Raw genomic sequence first — 21,835 nt, 5'->3', positions numbered from 1 at the left:
CCCCTATGATCCTCTGTCTTGTTTCTCAAATTCCTCATATCAGTGAGATCGTATGATGATTGTCTTTCTCTGACTGACTTATTTCACTTAGCATAATACCCTCTAGTTCCATCCATGTCATTGCAAATGTCAAGATTTCAGGTTTTTTGATGGCTACATAATATTCCATTGTATATATATACCACATCTTTTTTATCCATTCATTTGTTGATGGACATCTAGGCTCTTTCCATAATTTGGCTATTGTGGACATTGCTGCTATAAACATTGGGGCGCAGTGCCCCTTCGGATCACTACATTTGTATCTTTAGGGTAAATACCCAGTAGTGCAATTGCTGGGTTGTAAGGTAGCTCTATTTTCAGCTTTCTGAGGAACCTCCACTCTGTTTTCCAGAGTGCAGCCCTTCCCTTAAATACAATTTGAGAATATTCCTGTAATAGATACCATGAGATTTCACATCCAGCTCTCACTTTAATATATGTACATAACATCTGAAATACATATATACAAATACACAGTCATACATATATATCTATATTTACATGTATGTGATGCAAGTCTTTTTTTAAGATATTTATTTATTTATTTATTTGACAGACAGAGATCACAAGCAGGCAGAGAGGCAGGCAGAGAGAGAAGGAGGGGAAGCAGGCTCCTTGCTGAGCAGAGAGCCCGATGTGGGGCTCAATCCCAGGACCCTGGGATCATGACCCGAGCTGAAGGCAGAGGCTTTAACCCACTGAGCCCCCCAGGCACCCCTTATGCACAGTCTTTGTGTGATATTTTTCCACTTAAGAAAGAGAACAAAACACAAGCTATAGACTGGGAGAAGATATTTTAACATGTATAGCTGACAAAAAATTAATACCCAGCATTAAAAAAGATTTCCTTCTGATAAAAAACCCAAAATAAAGCAAAAATGAGATACCAATCTCACTCCTTCCAGATTGTCAGAAATGGAAAAAGTCTGGCCAAACCACTATTGGTAAGGACATATAGAAATGACAACCATTGATACTTCTTAACTGTGTGAAAACTGGTAGAGCTGCTTCTGCGAACAGGCTGGCAGCAGATGGTAAATGTGAAGATGCACATACTCTCTTTGACCCAGCACTTCCATTCCTCACACACGTTGTAAGAAGACATGAGTCAGATTGATACATTGTTACAGCAAATTATTAGCAGCAACCCAAATACCCATTGAAAGGAGACTGAAATTTTAAACTGGCATATTTATGCAATGGAATACTGCACGGTATACTATCTAAGATAGTGAATTATATCTATGTGTATCAGCTTAGATATATCTCAGAAAAATAATATGGAGCAAATAAATCAAGTTTCAGGAGGAGATATGCAGTGTTTTATAGATAGCCACATGTAGATAGATACACATATACAAATCTTGAATAAGCAAAATATACAGTGTTCATGAATACATGCAAAGAGCAGTCTTTTAAAGCATGAATTTGGGATACAGCCATTGAATTGGGATACAGATTACCTCAGGGGAAGGAGGGAGTGTGCATCCAAGAGAAACATACATGGATTTGAACTGTAGTTCTAATATTTTATTCTTTAGAATGAAATTTGAAGCAAATTATTAAGGTTTGATAGGTAGGTGCATGGGTATTCACTAAATTATTTTTATAATTGCCTGTTAAGACATTTATGAACTTGAGAATCACTTCCTTAACCAGAAAGAATGGCTCTTCTGTAAATGACTCCTAGCTTAAATGCCGGGGATGGGAGAGAGCAGCAGACTAGAGCATATGACAAATCCCAGAGTGCCAAAATGATAACAGATGACAGAGCAAAAGAAAAGGACGTGGCTATGTCCAGTAGTTTTCCTCTGTATAAAAGTTGTAAGTCAGCTCTCAGAAGTGGGAGTCCTGTCAAAGACAAAGATGGAATCCATACAGATGATGGAATAGTACTCAGCCATCAGAAAGGATGAATACCCAACTTTGGCATCAACATGAATCGGACTGGAGGAGATTATGCTGAGTGAAATACATCAAGCAGAGAAAGTCAATTATCATATGGTTTCACTTACTTATGGAACATAAGGAATAGCATGGAGGACATTAGGAGACGGAAGGGGAAAATGAAGGGGGGGAAACCGGAGGGGGAGATGAACCATGAGAGACCATGGACTCTGGGAAACAAACTGAAGGTTTTAGGGGGAGGGGGTGGGGGGAGGGTGAGCCCAGCGATGGGTATCAAGGAGGGCACGGATTGCATGGAGCACTGGGTGTTATGTGCAAACAATGAATGGTGGAACGCTACATCAAAAACTAATGATGTACTGTGACCAACATAACATAAAATTTTTTTAAAAAATTAAAAAAATTTTAAAAAAGAAAAAGGTAAACCTTGGGTGGGGGCTTGTGTTCAAGAGGCAAGCAGAGCACCAGGTCAGATTACAAAGCTCCAGACCCAGAGGGGAAGCTCTCCCATTCTTTCCCCCAAATCACCAGGAGCAGACATGCATCTTGCAAACAAAAATTGGCATTTTGGGATAAGGCAATACACACATATGTAGAGATAACAAAGTCTCCAAAAATATTTGAAGAAATTCAGGAGGCACTCCAAACAGCTAAGAGACCTACTGACAACTAAACGGATTAATAGAGGAAACAGGAGAAAACAGTAAGTAAGATCAGTAGCTTCAGAGGGATTCAAGAATTCATAACATACAACTGATCAAAGAAAAACAGGCTGCTGGGAAAAAAATAACAACTGGAATAATAAATAAATTAATGATTTAAAAACCTCTTTTGAGTTAAATGATCTAGCCAAGAGAATAAATACACTGCAGAGAGGAATGGGAAGTTTGCCAGAAAAGCCCGGGGGTCACAGGGATAAATACAAAAGTTCCAACATCCATTTAATGGAAATTCCCAAAAGAAAGAAAAGAAAAACTGGGTGGGGAAGGGGGGCGGACAATCATAAAAGGAAGAAGACCATTTTATGCAGCTGAAGATAATGAGGGTTTTCATCCTTAGAGATAAAACAGGAGCAAGGTTCTTCATAATACTTCTTTTTTGTATCCAGTTTGTAAGGAATAAATATCCCTTTGACTATTTTCTGTCTCACTCAGCATCCCCACATGTCTCTCATTGCAACTGGAAAGAAATAGAGTGATCTGACCCAGACATTTTTGTCAGTTTCATTTTGTCAGTTTCCCCAAACATTAGGGCTCTTTCAGCCCCCATCCCCACTGGAAGTGGGGCTTCCAAGCTGAATCAACATTTATCATCACCCGGCATCCCTGGGCATAATGATGTGTCTATCCTTTGATTTTGGCAGTGCACAAATTTCCTTGTGTCCAGGATGATGTACAATTACTTAAACCTCTCTATGTTGCTGGAATTAGATACATCTTTACAAACAGCCAGATTTGACACTTTATATAAGTTGTATTTCAATATATAGTTGTTTGAGAGCATTTTAGAAAAGTGCTTAGTCTTCTTGGTAGCAGGAATATTACAAAGTAAATCTTTTCAAATCAACTGTTTTTCCTGCCAGGTCTTGCGCAATCCGGTTCTTGGGGCTGTTTTGATGAGTTTAACAGAATTGAATTACCTGTGTTATCGGTGGCAGCCCAACAGATTTATATTGTTTTGACAGCAAGAAAAGAGAGAAAAAAACAGTTCATTTTTTCTGATGGTGATAGTGTTGATCTGAATCCAGAATTTGGAATCTTCCTAACGATGGTGAGAACATGATCTTTAAATACAATGGGATTGGTTTAATTGCTATAGACTTAAATGAAAGAAAGCATGTATTAGTTAGTAAATGATGGACTATTCAGAGGTCATGAGTGATTGTCTCTCTTCATGTGATTTTTTGAGTACTAAAAATAGCCCAGAGTGAAGATAAAATAGTAATAGGTTAATGAATATAATAGCAATTATTTAGTGAGTACTTGTAATGTGTAAGGTGCAGGGCTAAATGTTTTCTGTATTGTATTGAACCGGCTAGCTACAGTAACAGCCCTCAGATCTCAGCGGCTCAAAACCTCAAAGATTCATCTCTCCCTCATGTCACATGTTTTTATATGTTCTTTATATAGTTAAATCTCTACATTGTAAGATAACATGTAATCTAAATTTTAAGTGTCTCAGTGGACAAAGATAAATTATAGAAAGCAAAATCAGGAAGTTTTCTGATAAGATTTATTGTAACCAAACCTAAGCAAAACAGTTGAGAGTAAATAATAATAATCCAGAAGTGATTATTTATAACTCAGGTAATGGGATGAATGAATTTATTGTGTGATACTATGGTGTAGAATAATTTAAAAGAAGAGTAACAGTCTCCATGGATTAAGAATAATATTGGAAATATCAATTAGATATTGCATTAGGCTATAAATAACCGAAACATGAAAAATAGTGTCTTAACACATAATGATTTATTCTCTTAAGATCCTCCCATGTTTCTACACCATCATGATTTCCATCTTCAGTTTACTTTATGACCCAAGGTGCTATAGAAGCATCTATCTTGCTGCAGCCAGTTAATTGAATCAACTCCCTTCAAACAAGCATCAAAGACACTGTGTGTCCCTTTGCATCTCATGGTGTCAAATTTTTTTTTTTAAGATTTTATTTATTTATTTGTCAGAGAGAGAGGGAGAGAGAGCGAGCGAGCATGGGCAGAGTGGCAGCCAGAGGCAGAGGGAGAAGGAGGCTCCCTACCGAGCAAGGAGCATGATGTGGGACTCGATCCCAGGACGCTGGGATCATGACCTGAGCCGAAGGCAGCCGCTTAACCAACTGAGCCACCCAGGCGTCCCTCATGGTGTCAAGTTTAATCACACCAGCTGCAAGGCAGGCTGGGAAATGTAGTTTTTATTCTGGGTGGTGATACACCCAGTTTGCAGCTGGGGTCCTGTGACTGAGAAAAGAGAAAAGAAGGAGCAATGGGAGGCAACCAGCCACTTCTGTATTCTCAGCACTGAGCAAGATGTCTGGACAGTGGACAGTGCCCAAGAAATGCTCAGGGACTGAAGGCTTCCAAAAATAACTGACCCCTCTTTGCCTTACTAATCTTTGAACCCCAAACCTCTCCCTTGGAGCTTTTGGATCTTGCCTATCCTCAACCTATTGATACTTGTGAGTCCTTAGCTTTCTTTCCACTTCTACTTTTGTCCTTTCTACTATTTTTCCCATCATTCCCATCTTTATTTCCTCTCACCCCTGTGTTTGTTTTTTTTTTAATGGTCAGCCAGAGAAGTTTATCATTCTGACTGCAGAGAATAATGGAAGAGATTAAACAAAGAATTACCTATGTAATGATCAGTATAATATCTTGAGTTTTCTCTCTTTCAATGACCTATTTTAGACCATAATGATCCTGGTATTTATGCATCTTTCTTTTCTATTTTCTTAACCAACAGATACATGGATGCTTAATTTTGCTACATAAAGTGGTGTGTGTATATATCACTTTGTTAGTATAATGAAAATGGAAATATGTAGCAGGGAGTGATATGACCTTAAAAAATATGGATGGTTCAATACATATTTTTAAGAAAGGAGGGATGTATTATGAATCTAACGTTTTTCAATACAACCTTAGAATATGAACTAGGATTTTGAATGTATTTGTATTCATGAAGTGAAAATTATATCAATATTTTAAAACAATTTTAATTTTTAGAACCCTGGATATGCTGGGCGCCAGGAACTACCAGAAAACTTAAAAATTCAGTTTAGAACTGTTGCTATGATGGTTCCTGACAGACAGGTAAGCACTAGGTTTTAAAAACATAGTATAATTTATGTTCTTTACTTATTTTTCACTAATGTTGTTGAAAAAAATCTCACAATCTTAATTTTCAGATCATTATGCGAGTTAAACTTGCAAGCTGTGGTTTTCTTGAAAATGTTATCTTGGCTCAAAAGTTTTATGTTCTTTACAAACTCTGTGAAGAGCAACTTACCAAACAGGTAACTTTGTGAATCTGTTTTTTTCCCCAGCTGCAGAACTTGATTTTTTTACTTTGCAGTTTTATCTTGATAAATGTTAATCAGTGAGTTAAAAAAAAACTCTTTTAAAAAATATATTTATAATTAGTTTATCCATGTGTGTAGTTTTTAAACCTTTTTTAGTTTGAAATTACTATGGAGTCTCAAGAAAGTTGCAAAGAAATATACAGGAGGTCCTGTGTACCATGCTTCCTGCAATGTTGACTTTTTTAAAAAAAAGATTTCATTTATTTATTTGAATGAGAGAGAGAGAGAAAAGAATTAGCAGGAAGTGAAGGGTGGAGGGAAAAGCCAACTCCCCACTGAGTGGGGAGCCCCACATGGGACTCGATCCTAGGACCCTGGGATCTTGACCTGAGCTGAAAGCAGCCACTTAACTGACTAACTGACTAAGCCACCCAGGGTCCCAGTGTTAACATTTTGTAACTACAATGACAAATAACAAAGTGTACAATGTACATTGTATAATGTACAATAACAAATAACAAAACCAGAGAACCCACATCAGTACAATTCATACAGTTTGTTAAGAGCTTGCCGGCTGTACATGCACTTTGTGTGTGTGTGTGTGTGTGTGTGTGTGTGTGTGTGTGTGTGTAGTACTGTGTAGTTATGTCACATGTGCAGATTCATGTAGCCTCTACCACAATCAACATACAAGACTGTTCTGTCACTGCAAGGTTTCCTCACACTACCCCTTCATAACTACGCCTACCTTTCTTCCAGATCCCTAACCCCTGGCAACCCTTATCTTTCCTCCATGTCTATAATTTTATTATTCCAAGAAAGTTACAGAAATGGAATTACAGAGTGTGTAACCTGTTGGTTACTCACTTAAATCTGTTTGCTGTATGGACCATATCAGACTGTATTATTCTCAAATTATATTTAAACTGTGAACTTCCCATGGGGCACCTGGGTGGCTCCATTGTCTGTCTTTGGCTCAAGTCATGACCCCAGGGTCCTGGGATCGAGCCCACATCAGGCTCCCTGCTGAGCCTTCTTCTCCCTCTGCCCCTTTCCCCTGCTTGCGCTTGTTCTCTCTCTCTCTCTCAAATAAATAAAATCTTAAAAAAAAATAATAAAGTATGAACTTCGCAATGGAATGGTCATTTTGCAATCAAGAAAGGTGAGAGACTGGAGCTAATAGAACTTTGCAGCTCAGTCCCTCATAACAGCACTGTGTACATACCAGAATATGGACTCTGGGAAATAAACTGAGGGTTTCAGAGGGGAGGGGGTTGGGGGGATGGGTATTAAGGAGGGCACATATTGCATGGAACACTGGGTGTTATATGCAAACAATGAATCATGGAACACTACATCAAACACTAATGATGTACTGTATGGTGACAAACATAACATTAAAAACAAAGTCTACCTGTGTGTAAATGGTGTGAGTCTACATTTAGTCCAATGAAACAACCTTTTTTCCCCCCCATCTTAGGTCCATTACGACTTTGGGTTGAGAAATATTCTATCTGTATTGAGGACACTTGGAGCTCAAAAAAGAGCCAGACCAGAAGACAGTGAGCTAAGCACTGTGATGAGAGGACTGAGAGACATGAACCTTTCCAAGCTGGTATTCTCCGAATTCCCTTCTCCTTCCATAGTGTCATCTGGGTTTTTCCCTCCTTAGCTGATATGTGGGGGTTGGCTTGGGTTGAGCTACGAGCATTAATGGTTACAGGGACAATGGATAGGTGAAGCTACCTGCAGGTTTCCAGAAGGCAAAAAGCCCATGACCTTGTATGCCCAACATGGGCGGAAATGCATCCTCTTACCAGCTGTGAACAATAAAATAGGCTTCATCGGTGGGCTCTGGCCCTCATATTTCAGTCCAGCCTTCTACCATTACATGATGTAACATGAACTCTAAACTTGAAAATCCCTGTTTTTTGGGCTCACAGAGAACCACGGGAACTTTTGCTTTCTCAGAATATGTCTAAGCCTATTTTAGCTATCTATGTCTCTCCCAAGACATCAAAACCATTTCTATTTTCCAAAAGCTCATTGGAAGTTCGCTATGAAGATATCATAGTTATCTTACTGCTTTCATGCTTGTCACGATTATAACCAGCTTCCTTGAACTAGCTGAAGGACAGGTTCATGTAGTGTTTATTCAAGGGCTGATGTGGGTTACATATTGTGTCTGTGCCCTGGGAGTATGAGGCTGAGGAAGACATGGTTCTCAGGAAGCTCCCATTCTAGTTATGGAAGCTAACAGCTGACCTCCATGTAGTTCCTTATTATTACAAAGCTTTCTCAGGGGTACTCTCTTGTTTGCACCTCCCAGCCACTCGCTGAGACACAAATGGTGAGTGTATTCATTCCCTTTTTACTTACGAGGAAACCAAGTCTGGAAGACTCACCCACAGTCATGGTCAGTTGAGAAACTGGAACAAAGATCCAGAAGACTTTCTGATGCCAAGTCCCCTGCCCCTTCCAGTACGCCTCATGGCATCTCCCTTGGTAATAGTATTCTTGAAACTGGTAGACAGGAATTCCAGAAGGCATCAGAGGAGTCCCAGACAATAAGGAGAAATCAAAAGGGGTCAGCAGTTGGGAATGGGGTGATGTAGGTATTAAAGACAGAGCAAATGAGGATTAGGGTCCATTTACTCAAAACTATGGCTTCCAAGGAAGGCCAGACACTGCTCTGATGGAGTTTTCCAGTCCGTGTTGGATGAGCCAGGCAGGTAGGGTTATGGATGTTTTCCTAATTTCAATGAAATATTAATATTCTATTTTCGTGGGGTTGGTTTTTAAGTTAACACCTACAGCTGTTTGTGGGAAGCACAGCATTCGTAGGGTCAAGTAATGAGATCAAACCTTGAAGCAGTAGATTGTAGAATATGTTGAATGCCAAAGGGCTATGGCTACCATGGTCTAGGTAATGTGGATTTGGTGGGGTGTTTGGGAGTCGGTTCTAGAGGATGCAATTCTGGTCAGGAGAAGTAGTCCATGATTTTCTGGGCATCCAGTGATTAGTGCCATGATCTTCCCAGCTGGCCCATAATTACTCGTGGACTGAAGAAGCATGTATTCATTCTCTGCCATCTTAGGTTGACGAAGACGAACCCCTGTTCCTCAGCTTAATCAATGACCTGTTTCCAGGATTACAGCTGGACAGTAGTACCTACGTGGAGCTGCAGGCTGCCATAGCCAACCAGGTTCAGATAGAAGGTTTGATTAACCACCCACCCTGGAATCTCAAACTTGTGCAGGTAAAGACACTTTAATCTCTTATCAGGGTAGTGATAAGCGTGTGTTGTTAAAAAATGGGCCAGTTGAAGAGAAGAACTCAGGAGATTTGTCTTAATGTGGATGTTGAAAGTAAATTAAAACACATCCTGGCAAGCAGAGTCCTCAGGAGGATGGGTGGGTCCGAGAGAGAGTGGGGATTCACCCGGCCTCCACCTCGCAACCAGCAAGCAATAATTTACTGAGGTTAGCTATGCCTGGGGAGAAGGTTAGGTGGGAACCAGAATCTCAAGGACAGTTGGGAGGGGATTGTAGGTTATAAAAAGCTGGGGAGATGGAACGACCCTGCTGGCTGCTTGTGTCCGGCTGGCAGGATCCCCATAGCTGGGTGCCTTCATGGGCTTGGAGCCCAGGGAATCTGAGAATGATACGGTGCTTCTGGTCTGTGTGTGGGCAAGTTCACCTCCCCTAAGATTTGCATCTCTTGCCTGTGTCTCTTGGTGTCTTTTTGTCCATCACGTTTCATCCTTGTGACAACAACCTACAGTTTATCAGCAGAGTCAAGAAGGGTTGGAGGAGAGACAGGATTAAATCTCTATGGGCCTGATGTTTCAGGGGTATTTTCCAGATTTCGAAATGAGAGAGCTGAAATTGTGGAGAGTGTTAAACACTGCTTTCTGAAAAATAACGACTCTTATTTTAACTTACTGTTCTTGCCAGATTATAAGAAACGTAAGTCCAATTTTCAAAGGGAAGGATATGAGGAACAGTTTAGACATTTTTCATCATCCATGGGTTGGAAAACCATAAACCCTTTTTTTTTTAATTTCTGGGAAAGTTTTCAAAAAATTTCTATGTGATATGCATACAGTTTATTGAGTACTAAAGTTGTAGTCATCCCAGTGGGTAGGGGAGCAGAATATGGTGGTGTTACTCTTGAATATAATGTGGTGGAATGAGTCTCTGCTGATTTTAAACTATGGGTTACAGCAGTAATACATTTCTTTCTAAAATGTGAGGAGAATAACTCAAATTCTGCCTCTGATCAGCTGTGAGCTTTTGACTTCTTATTTTCACCAAGAAAACAATAGAGAGAATGTTCTAACAGATATTGTCCAGTTCTTAGCTTGTCTTCCTGAATCTCTTCTACCCTATGTGCCCCTTCCCTTCTTCTGTGTGATTTTAATAGCCCACATTCACTTTTCCATTCAGGGAGACTGGGGTCACTTGGTTGGCAGGCACAAACAGCAGGTGGTTCCTGAAGTTTATTTCCCACCCACTCCCAAACCAAACTCTCTTTAGTTAAAGACTGTTGGATGATGCAGTAGGAAAGTCAACCTCCCCTTCTTCCAGGTGGAACATTCCAGAATGTTCCGCAGGATCAGTGTTAAGGTTTCCCTCTACAGGATTTTGTTCTCAATCATACCCTGCCTGACTTCTCTCTCCTGTCCCGCGTCCCCCATTCCCTTACCAGTTTCTCCCAGGAGCACTGCCTGAGCAAATCACTTGCAGGGGAAATCCTCAATCTCAAGCTGGTCTTCATTGTGATGGTTTGTGTTGCTGCTTTCCACCACCAGGGGGCGGCGTCATCACATAGAATGCAGGGAAAGCTTGTGCCAGGAAAAAACCTAGGCACAAACCCCCAAACCACAAAGAAGAGTAGTTTGAGAAGGAAAAAAGAGAGAGAGAGAGAGAGAGAGAGAGAGAGAGAGAGATCCTGAATTAATTACTTCCAAAATGGAATTCAAGCTCCATATTATCATAATTTTATCACTTATCATTATTTTATACCGTGGCACTAATTTGCTATCCACATCTAGCAAAGCAAAATAGACCCTTTTTCTTTTTCTCTTTTTTTTCTTTTTTCGCATTTTTTCATCTTTTAAATCGCGAACTAGTTGCTTTAATAAGAACCCATTTAAAGCTGTTTAAATTTCAGCACGCTACTTCTGTGACTATCAGCAAGAGCCTCGTTAGTTACATTTTTCAATTGATTGCCTCACCGCGCAGTTGTACGAGACATCCCTGGTCCGTCATGGTTTGATGACTCTGGGGCCCAGTGGTTCTGGGAAGACAACTGTCATAACAATCCTGATGAAGGCATTAACTGAGTGTGGGAGGCCTCACAGAGAAATGAGAATGAATCCCAAAGCGATTACTGCGCCTCAGATGTTTGGCAGACTGGACACCGCTACTAATGACTGGACAGATGGGATTTTTTCTACACTGTGGAGAAAAACATTAAAAGCTAAAAAAGGTACCCGTCCATTCCCCTTTGTGAACCTCCCCGCCATCCCCCACCTCCCCAAAGTTAAATGGCACGTTTAATTTTTGGTACATGAAAAGTGATTTTCGCCTTTTAATTATTCGCAGGTGAAAACATTTTCCTCATTTTAGATGGCCCCGTGGATGCCATTTGGATCGAGAACTTAAATTCTGTGCTGGACGACAATAAAACCCTCACGCTAGCCAACGGAGACCGCATCCCCATGGCCCCCAATTGTAAGCTCTTGTTCGAGGTGCACAATATTGAGAACGCTTCTCCGGCCACGGTTTCCCGCATGGGCATGGTCTATATCAGCAGCTCCGCGCTCAGCTGGAAGGCGATCCTGCAGGTGGGGACAGGAGGCCGGCGCGTGCGGGTTTCGTGCGGGTTTCGTGCGGGTTTCACCTCCTTGGCAAACTGAGGTTCTGTTTCTTTGCCGCAGGCTTGGCTGAAGAAGCGCAGTGCGCAGGAGGCGACTGTGTTCCTCGGTCTGTACAATAAAATATTCGAAGACATATATACGTATATGAAACTAAACCTCAATCCCAAAATGCAGCTCCTGGAATGCAACTATATCATGCAGGTCAGACTGTTTGTGTACATTCATTATTTAGGTCGGAGACGTCCCTCCCCAGCACCCCCTCGCAGTTTAGAGGCATCTGAAATAGAAAATTCTCGCAATCCATAGAAATACTTCTGTGATATGGCTGTGAAGGCCCAGCGAAGTTTGATTCCTGTGAAAGATTTTGGAAGTTAATTCATGATTTTACTGCCATCTGTTTTATGATCTTCCTCTTCCCAGAGTGGGTGTTGGCAGGGGAAGAGGAGTGAAGGATCTCTCCCACTGGCAAGCTTAGTAACCTTCCCAGGAAGTGCACCCAATAATGACACTAGACTGAGTAAATAAAGAGGCAGTCCTCCTGAAAAGTACAAAGGAGAGCTGGCGACCAGCAAGAAAATGTGAATGGCAATCCCAGCATTGCAAATTTAGAGTATATAAGATAGGGAAAAGTTTTAAACAATTTTCCAAGTCATTTCTAGCATTGTATGTGTGTTTTCCTCTCGTACTCAGTTTGCCTTAATAGTCTTTGGAAAAAATCCGAACCTAATTATAGATTATGAGGGCTCCCCTGCTTCTAGGGTATAAGTGATCTTTCATGATCCATTCTGGTACTTTGGTTTTCTCTTAAGTTTAATAAAGGATGCCAGTCAGTGAGGGTGGGTAGATAAGAAGTAATACATAAGGGCCCAAATCAATGAATTATTTAGTAATGACTTTAAAATGCATAATATAAATGAAAAATCTTATCTTGAATTAATTTTGTTTTGCAAGACTGAGGATGTCTTACTGTAGATACATTTCTTTCTGATGCCAAATGGGAGTTGGCACACTTTTCCTTAAATGAGCGGGTAGCAAATATTTAGGCAAATGTTTGCACAACTGTCTCAGCCACTCACATCTGCTGCTCTATTGCAAAGGCAGCCAGACACAATGCTTACATGAGCGAGTGTGATTGTGTCTCAGTGAAACTTTATTTCCAAAACAGGTGGCTAACCCCTGGGGCCACAATTTGTTGAGCCCTGCAAAGAGTGAAAAAGAAATGCAATCTCTGTTGTAGAAAATTTGGGGTAACTAAACTTTAGATCCAGAAACTACCTTAGAAAGCATGTAATCTTAAAAAAAAAAAGTGAAGGAAGAAAGGAAGGAAGGAAAGAAGAAAAGAAAACATCTAGTTTAGGACATTTGTTTTTCAGATCAGGAGACTAAGGGTCAGTGAGGTTGGTGGTATGAGCATGGGATAGAAACCACTTCCTCAGATTCCCATTTTGGCATCTTTTCTGCTAGTGTGTGCAGCCTGTTTAAATAAAGCAGAATGACCTTTCTTTAAATGCTGTTTGTGGTAGGACAGTGATCAAGAAATACCTAGAGAGCTATATATTTTTCTTCCCCATTTTTCTCCTTCTTTTAAATTTGTTATCATTTAAACATTTTTTTGTCAAAAACTTGAGTACAAAAACTTATTTTATTGTAATTCAAATATTTGCAGTCTCTCAATCTACTGGAAGGTTTAATTCCCTCCAAAGAAGAAGGTGGCGTTTCATGTGTTGAACATCTTCATAAATTATTTGTGTTTGGCCTAATGTGGAGTTTAGGAGCCCTCTTGGAACTGGAAAGCAGAGAAAAGCTTGAAGCCTTTTTACGAAATCATGAAAGCAAGTTAGATTTACCAGAAATACCCAAAGGCACTAGTCAGACCATGTATGAATTTTATGTTACTGATTATGGTAAGTATTGTGACTTATACCTGAAATGAGATAATCTCTTTTTCAATGAGAAAAACATAAACTTCCATAGACTCTTCTATGGGAAAATATTAAGCCATTTGTAAGTAAGATGATTGCTAATACCATTTTTAAAAGGCATATATACAAAGAATTGTAGAGTTTTGCATATTGGCCATGTTGGGAACTGATAAGAGACTCTTGGCTTCTCCTGTTTTTGGAGTGGCCTAAGTGAAATCTTGCATAAGTAAGTTGGCAATAACTCTTATGTCATGTACTTTCTCTCTCTTTTTTTTTTTTAAGATTTTATTTATTTATTTGGCAGAGAGAGAGTTCATAGGTAGGCAGAGAGGCAGGCAGAGAGAGGGGGGAAGCAGCCCCCCTGCCAAGCAGAGAGCCCCATGTGGGGCTTGATCCCAGGACCCTGGGATCATGACCTGAGCCGAAGGCAGAGGCTCAACTCATTGAGCCACCCAGGTGCCCCTTACATCATGTACTTTCTGATGCTTGAAGAAGAAGAAGAAGAAAGGGCAGCAGTATAGAGAACATAAATTCTTCACAATGCGATAACAGATCAATCCTACAACTTCCCTGTTGGAAATGCCAGAATAGTTAGAGAATGAACCAAGCCAATGGCGTCCTACTTACATGTAGGATTTACATGTAGGACTTGGCAAAGTCCAGTGCTGTGACCTCAGCCCCCAGCCTCCTGTGTGTGGCAGGGTCCAGCTTCCCTCTCTCTGAGAGAAATGCCCTTAAATTGAGTGCCCTGTACCCAGAGTATAGCTCTCAATTCTTCTAAGCTCCAGAGAAGATAAAACATGATTCCTAAAAACTGTATTTACCTCTAATTCTTCCTAAGACCTCAAAACAGCAAGAGCACTTGTTCTTTTTGTTTTAATGCATAAACTCTAAAGAACAAGAGAGTAGACAGCAAAAACAGCATTTTGAAAGCAAGAAGGCAGAAAGGTAAGGGATACTTGCTTTAGCACACTGGCTAAGGTAAGTCCTAAACTGACAGTGGGAAGAGTTGAGAAGCAGTGTAATGTGTGCCACAGAACCTTCAAAGGGCTTGAGAATTGGAAAGAGGTAAAAACCAGCAGGCTGCTTGTAAGTCTGTTTAAGACACAGACCTCCAGGTCTTCTTTCCAAAGTCACATGGCTAGAGACCTGCACCCACCTCACACTGGCTGAAGATGGAAGAATTCGTTTCTGGGGAGTATGAAACACAGAATTGCCTAAATTTGGAGGACATTGGACACATGTGAGAATAGGAGAGTCATACTGAAAATAGAGATTAAGTGAAAGTTTGTGTTTTAGAAGGTTTTTTTAAAAGAGACTGAGGCAAGGGACACCTGAGTGACTCAGTGGGTTAAGCCTCTGCCTTCAGCTCAGGTCATGATCTCAGGGTCCTGGGATGTAGCCCTGCATTGGGCTCTCTGCTCAGCAGGGAGCCTGCTTCCCTACCTACCCACCCCCACCTACTTGTGATCTCTCTCTCTCTCTCTGTCAAATAAATAAATAAAATCTTAAAAAAAAAAAAGAGAGAGACTGAGGCAATTGAATTATTTCAGCCGGCCATCTTTAATCAGAATGACCAGTAATTCTACCTGTGATTACATGTTATTAAAGATTTGGGATCATAAAAAGGAGCTCTAATTCAAAATGCAAATGACAATGAAATGCAACCTGGGACCTAGATATGAATTCTGTTATAATCCAAAGCCAATCAAAAAAAGGTTTTTTGAAAAGATCAATAGGATTGATAAATCTATTACCAGAGATACCAAGGTAAGTAAAAGAGAAGGCATAAATCACCACTGTCCAGAATGAAAGAGGGAACATCGCTACAGGCCCTGTGGACATTAAAAAATAAGAAGTGAATACTAGGAACAATGTTATGAAAGTACTCTTGACAATGTAGATGAAACAGGCAAATTCTTTGAAAGATACAAGCTATTAAACCTCATCAAGAAGAAATAGATATCTTACATATCCCTATATTCACTTTAAAAAAAAAAATGTATAATTAAAAACCCTTCTGCAAAGAAAACTCCAGGCCCAGATGGCTTTACTGGTGAATTTACCAAATAGCTAAGTAAGAAATAATGCCAATTTTACAGAAGTGCTTCTGAAACATATAAAATGTAAGGAAGAAACACCCAGACCATTTTATAAGGACAATGTTATCCTGATATCAAAACCAGAGAAATACATTTCAAGAAAAATAGAGTATAGACAATTATCTCTTTGGAGTATTGATACAAAATTTCTTTTTTTTTTAATTTTTTAAAATTTTATTTTAAGTAGGCTCCACACCCAGTGTGGGGCTTGAGCTCAGACCTGAAATCAAGAGTTGCATGTTTTACTGACTGAGCCAGCCAGATGCCTGGACACACATTTCTTAGTAAAATTTTAACAGGTTAAATCCAAGTGAGCATTTATTCTATGAATGGAAGGTTAGGTTAACATTCAAAAAGCAATCAATATAATTCATCACATTAAGAGACTAAAACCTAACCAAGCCATCAGTCCTCTAAATAGATACAGAAAAAGCATTTGTCAAAATTTAACACCCTTTTATGATGAAACTCTCAGTAAACTAGAAATAGAAACTTCACCATTTGGAAAAAGAGCATCTACAAAAAGGCTAACATTATACTGAATGGTGAAAGACTGAATACTTCTGTCCCAAGATCAGGAACAGGACAAGGATGTTCTTTCTCACCGTTGCTATTCAACGTTGTACTAGAGGTCCTAGCCAGTGCAATAAGGCAATAAATAAATAAACACAAAAGTAAATACATAAAATATCTACAGATTGGAAAAGAACAAGCATATATCTCTCTATTTGTAGACGATGTGACCATCCATATACAATCCTCAAAAAAGTTATTAGAACCAGTAAATAAGTTTAGCAAGGTCATAGGATAAAAGGATAATATATAATAATAAACTGTATTTCTGTATGCTCACAGTGAACACTTAGAAATTGAAATTTTAATATACTATTTAAAATAGCATCCAAAACTTAAGCAACTGTCAACTTAATATTGATTGCGATATGCGGAAGATGTTATGTACAAACCCAATGGTAACCATAAATCAAAACTCAGTGATAGATGTGGAAAGAATAAAAAGAAAGAAGTCCAAATAGATCATTAAAGAAAGCTAACAAATCATGAAAAAAAAAGTATCAGAGAAAAAACACAAAAACAACCACAAAACAAGTAAAAAAGGGGTAATAAATAAATACATATCTATCAGTAATAACTTTGAATGTAAATGGACTAAATGTTCCAATCAAAAGACATAGGGTGACAGAGTGGATACAAGAACTATCTATATGCTGCCCACAAGAGACTCATTTTAGACCTAAGGACACCTGCAGATTGAAGGTGAGGGGGTGGAGAACCATCTGTCATGCTAATGAACATCAAAAGAAAGCTGGGATGGCCATACTTATATCAGACAAATTAGATTTTAAACCAAAAACTGTAACAAGAGATGCAGAAGAGCATTATATTATAATTAAGGGGCCTGTCCATCAAGAAGATCTAACCATTGTAAATATTTATGCCTGCAACTATAGTAATAATAAAAGGACAATTCAATAAGAAGATATAACAATTATAAATATTTATTCACCCAAGATGGTAGCACCCAAATACATAAAAACAGTTAGTAACAAACATAAAGGAACTAATCTATAATAATATAGTAATAATTCCCCTGCAGTAATAGTAGGGGATAACAATACCCCACATCAATGGATAGATCATTCAAATAGAAAATCAATGAGGATACAGTGGCACTAAGTGACACAATGGACCAGGGAGATTTAACAGATGTAATCAGAACACTCCGTCCTAAAATAGCAGAAGACATATTCTTTTCAAGTGCACATGGAACAGTCTCCAGAAGAGGTCACATATTAGCCTACAAACTGCCTCAACAAATTCAAGAAGATTGAAGACATACCAAGCATCTTTTTTTACCACAATCCTATGAAACTAGAATTCACAAGAAAAAAATCTGGAAAGAGCATAAATACATGGAGGTTAAATAACATGCTATTAACAATGAATAGGTCAATCAAGAAATCAAAGAAGAAATGAAAAATTACATGGAAACAAATGAAAATGAAAACATAGTGGTCCAAAATCTTTGGGATGTAGCAAAAGCAGTTCTAAGAGGGAAGTTTGTAGCAATACCTCAAGAAGCAAGAAGAATCTCAAAGAAACAGCCTGACCTTATGCTTAAAGAAGATAGAAAAAGAAGAAATGAAACTCAAAAGCAGCAGAAAGAATGAGAAGGGAGAAGGTCACGGGGAGAGGCAGACTCCCTGCGGAGCTGGGAGCCGATGCGAGGCTTGATCTTTGAATCTGGGATGATGAACTGAGCCAAAGGCAGTCGCTTAACTGAGACACTCAGGCACCCAGAAAGAAAAAATTTAAACAGACCAATTACCAGCAGTGAAATTCAATCAGTAATAAACAAGATTCTCGACAGACAAAAGTCCAGGTCCAGACAGCTTCATAGGTGAATTCTATCAAACATTTAAAGAAGAGTTGATACTTTCTTTTTCTCAAACTATTTCAAAAAGTAGAAGAGGAAGGAAAATTTCCATATTCATTCTAAAGGTCAGGATCACCCTAAAACCAAAACCAGATAAAGACACCACAAAAAAAGAGAACTATAAGGCAATATCTCTGATGAAAATAAATGCAAAAATCCTCAACAAAATACTAGCAAACTGAACCCAACGATACATTAAAAAATTACACATCACAATCAAATGATATTTAGTCCCAGGATGCAAGGGTGGTTCAATATGGAAAAATCAATCAACATGATACTTCACACTGAGGAAAGAAATGATAAAAACCATATGATAATTATAACAGACACAGATACAAAAAGACATTTGGCAGGGTACAACATCCACTCATGATAAAAACTTTCAACAAAGTAGGTCTAGGGGGAACATACCGCAACATAATAAAAACCACATATGAAAAACCCACAGCGAACAACATTCTTAAAGGAGAAAAACCAAGAGCTTTTCCCCTAAGGTCAGGAATAAGACAAGGAATGTCCAAAAGACAAAGCAAGAAACAGACTTTTTTTTTTTTTTTTTTTTTTTAAAGAAACAGACTTTTTAACTCTGGAGAACAAACTGATGGTGCCCAGAGGGGAGGTGGTGGGGGAGGGGATGGGTATAATAGGTGATGGGGATTAAGGAGGGCACTTGTTATGATGAGCGCTGGGTGGTGTATGGAAGTGTTGAATCACTATATTGTACACCTGAAACTAATACAACACTTTATGTTAACTGTATTATAATTAAAATAAGAAATGTAATAGAAATATACATCTGATAATTTAATACAGAATGCATAAAGGCTCTTTTAATTCTATAATAATGGGGGGTAGACAGCCAACCCAAATTTTTAAAAATGGGCAATAGATTTCAATACATGCTTCACCAAAAAAGACCTATAAATGGTGAAAAAGGCACAAGAAAAGATATTCCACATCATTGGTTATCAAGGAAATGCAAATTGAAACTGTAATGTTATATCATCACACAGCCACCAGAATGACTGAAATGGAAAGAATAGTTCTACCAAATACCGGCGAGAATGTGGAACAACTGGGGCTCTCATATAGTACACAATGGTATAACCACTTTGGAAAACAGTTTCTCAGTTTCTTGAGAGTTAAACATACACTTAACATATGACTTGATATTTTGCAAGAAATTTGAAATTGAGGTCATTCCTCTATTACTGAATATTTTCTTTGCTACTCTCAAATGTGTGCTCCCCTGCTCTGTTTTTGTGCACTCTCTGTACACAGCACCTTTTTTGGGTACAATCCTGAATCGTAGTATAGTATTTCTGGAGACATTTAAAATGCCAGTCAAAATGAACAAAGCAATACCGACAATGCAAGTAATCTAATTTAAATGGTAGCAATATTAGCGAATCTGACCAAGCTGGCCTAACCAATAGTGATTACAAGCCTTCCTAGGTTAGCATAACATTCCAGTTATGCTAAAATATAAATAAATAATTTTTAGAATTGATGAAATGTGGTAATAAAAATTATCATACCAATAACATCAGCCAGTAAATTACTAGTTATATAATATTAGTTAATAAATTAGTAGTCAAGAGCCTGAGTACTTTATTAAGTAGTTTTTTTTTTTAATTTTATTTTTTATAAACATATAATATATTTTTATCCCCAGGGGTACAGGTCTGTGAATCGCCAGGTTTACACACTTCACAGCACTCACCATAGCACACACCCTCCCTAATGTCCATAATCCCACCCCCCCAACTCCCCTCCCCCCATTAACCCTCAGTTTGTTTTGTGAGATTAAGAGTCACTTATGGTTTGTCTCCCTCCCAATCCCATCTTGTTTCATTTACTCTTCTCCTACTTTATTAAGTAGTTTTAGAGCTAGATTTATTTTCCCCATTTTCCATGGCAAACATTCTATGTCCACTAATCAGTTACCCCTTTTGGTGTTTCTCATCCTTTTTTTTTTTCTTATTTAATTTTATTTTTTCAGCGTTCCAAGATTCATTGTTTATGCACCACACACAGTGCTCCATGCAATTCATGCCCTCCTTAGTACCCACCACCAGGCTCACACAATACCCCACCCCCTGCAAAACCCTCAGTTTGTTTCTCAGAGTCCAGTATCTCATGGTTTGTCTCCCCCTCTGATTTCCCCCAATTCACTTTTCCTTTCCTTCTCCTAATGTCCTCCATGTTATTCCTTATGCTCCACGAGTAAGTGAAACCATATGATAATTGACTGTGCTTGACTTATTTCACTCAGCATAATCTCAATTGATGTGGGTTTCCTACTAGACACCAAATATGTCATTGGTTTTTACCACTAGCCGATCCTAATTCCATTTCGGGCCAGATCTCTCTAGATGAATGATTTAGAAATTTAAAAACTGACTTTACAAAAGAAGCATAACAGATTTAAATGATCAAATGCCATATGTATTAGATAAGCCGCTATGTTAACATATTTTTGGAAAATGTTTTAAATGTTCCTATGATTCTGTTCCCTGCTTATAGTATTTGCATTTTTATATTTTTGAGATAACTTTCAAAGAATGCAGTTTTTGATGAATTAAGATGAATTTTTACTTACTGTGTAGGAGATTGGGAACACTGGAATAAGAAACTTCAGCCATATTATTATCCAACTGACAGTGTTCCAGAATATTCATCTATTTTGGTTCCAAATGTCGACAATGTTAGAACGAATTTTTTGATAGACACCATTGCAAAACAACAGAAAGTAAGTTTGATTTGATAGTTTCTTAGCTGATCACAAACCTATACAAAACACAGGCCTTTTCACACGCTACAGATAGAAAAACCAAATTCCAGCACAAGTGGCTAGAGGTAGTGCCATTTAAGGGAAGCACATTTGGGAAATGAACCCCAGGATACGCTTCAATTCATTATCCCCTGAGCTGCTGACGTCCAGCTTGCAAGGGAAGTGGGTGTCTGCTCATAGAGTCCCTCCCTACTCCCATGGTCACATGACTATTTACCCATACTTTCTTCCAGCATAGTTATAGTACACATTTTATATTGAAATCTTTATTTGAACTATAATTGATTGGTTGATTGATTATTTATTTTTAGGATTTATTTTGATGTGGGTCTAATTCTAAAAAGTGATTAAAATTAGTTGTATTACCTATTACAATGAAAAAAAAAAAGCTACCAGAACCATAAGGTATTTAAAGCTGAATGCGTTACAACCCCTTTCATCATGATTATCTGATTATTGCAGGCCGTTTTGCTCACAGGAGAGCAGGGAACTGCAAAAACTGTAATGATTAAGGCCTACTTGAAAAAATACGATCCTGAAGTACAGTTATCCAAAAGTCTGAACTTTTCATCTGCCACAGAACCCATAATGTTTCAGGTAAAACCCATCATTTGCTGAGGTAATCAACATTTTAAATGTTTTAAGTGCTGGTTGCAGTAAAATATGTATGAGTATAAAATCTGGTGTGCGTGTGTGTGTGTGTGTGT

At 38.7% G+C, this 21,835-nt stretch overlaps 1 protein-coding gene across 1 annotated transcript in view; it reads left to right on the top strand.

Annotated features, from left to right (window-relative positions):
• LOC111147554 (dynein axonemal heavy chain 8) overlaps positions 1–21,835 on the top strand; it is a 333,965-nt gene that overhangs the window by 157,443 nt on the left and 154,687 nt on the right. Inside the window, exons 44-54 of the mRNA XM_022503648.1 lie at positions 3,533–3,720; positions 5,672–5,758; positions 5,854–5,961; positions 7,448–7,582; positions 9,066–9,227; positions 11,215–11,461; positions 11,578–11,819; positions 11,913–12,053; positions 13,519–13,756; positions 20,944–21,086; positions 21,591–21,725. Of these exons, the coding sequence (XP_022359356.1) occupies positions 3,533–3,720; positions 5,672–5,758; positions 5,854–5,961; positions 7,448–7,582; positions 9,066–9,227; positions 11,215–11,461; positions 11,578–11,819; positions 11,913–12,053; positions 13,519–13,756; positions 20,944–21,086; positions 21,591–21,725 (1,826 nt within the window). The remainder of the gene's footprint in view (positions 1–3,532; positions 3,721–5,671; positions 5,759–5,853; positions 5,962–7,447; positions 7,583–9,065; positions 9,228–11,214; positions 11,462–11,577; positions 11,820–11,912; positions 12,054–13,518; positions 13,757–20,943; positions 21,087–21,590; positions 21,726–21,835) is intronic.

Source organism: Enhydra lutris, unplaced genomic scaffold (genome assembly GCF_002288905.1).
Source record: "Enhydra lutris kenyoni isolate GAN:26980312 unplaced genomic scaffold, ASM228890v2 scaffoldscaffold17, whole genome shotgun sequence".
NCBI lineage: Eukaryota > Metazoa > Chordata > Mammalia > Carnivora > Mustelidae > Enhydra > Enhydra lutris.
The sequence above is the reverse complement of the archived record's forward strand: the minus strand, read 5'-3'. Positions and strand labels throughout refer to the sequence as shown.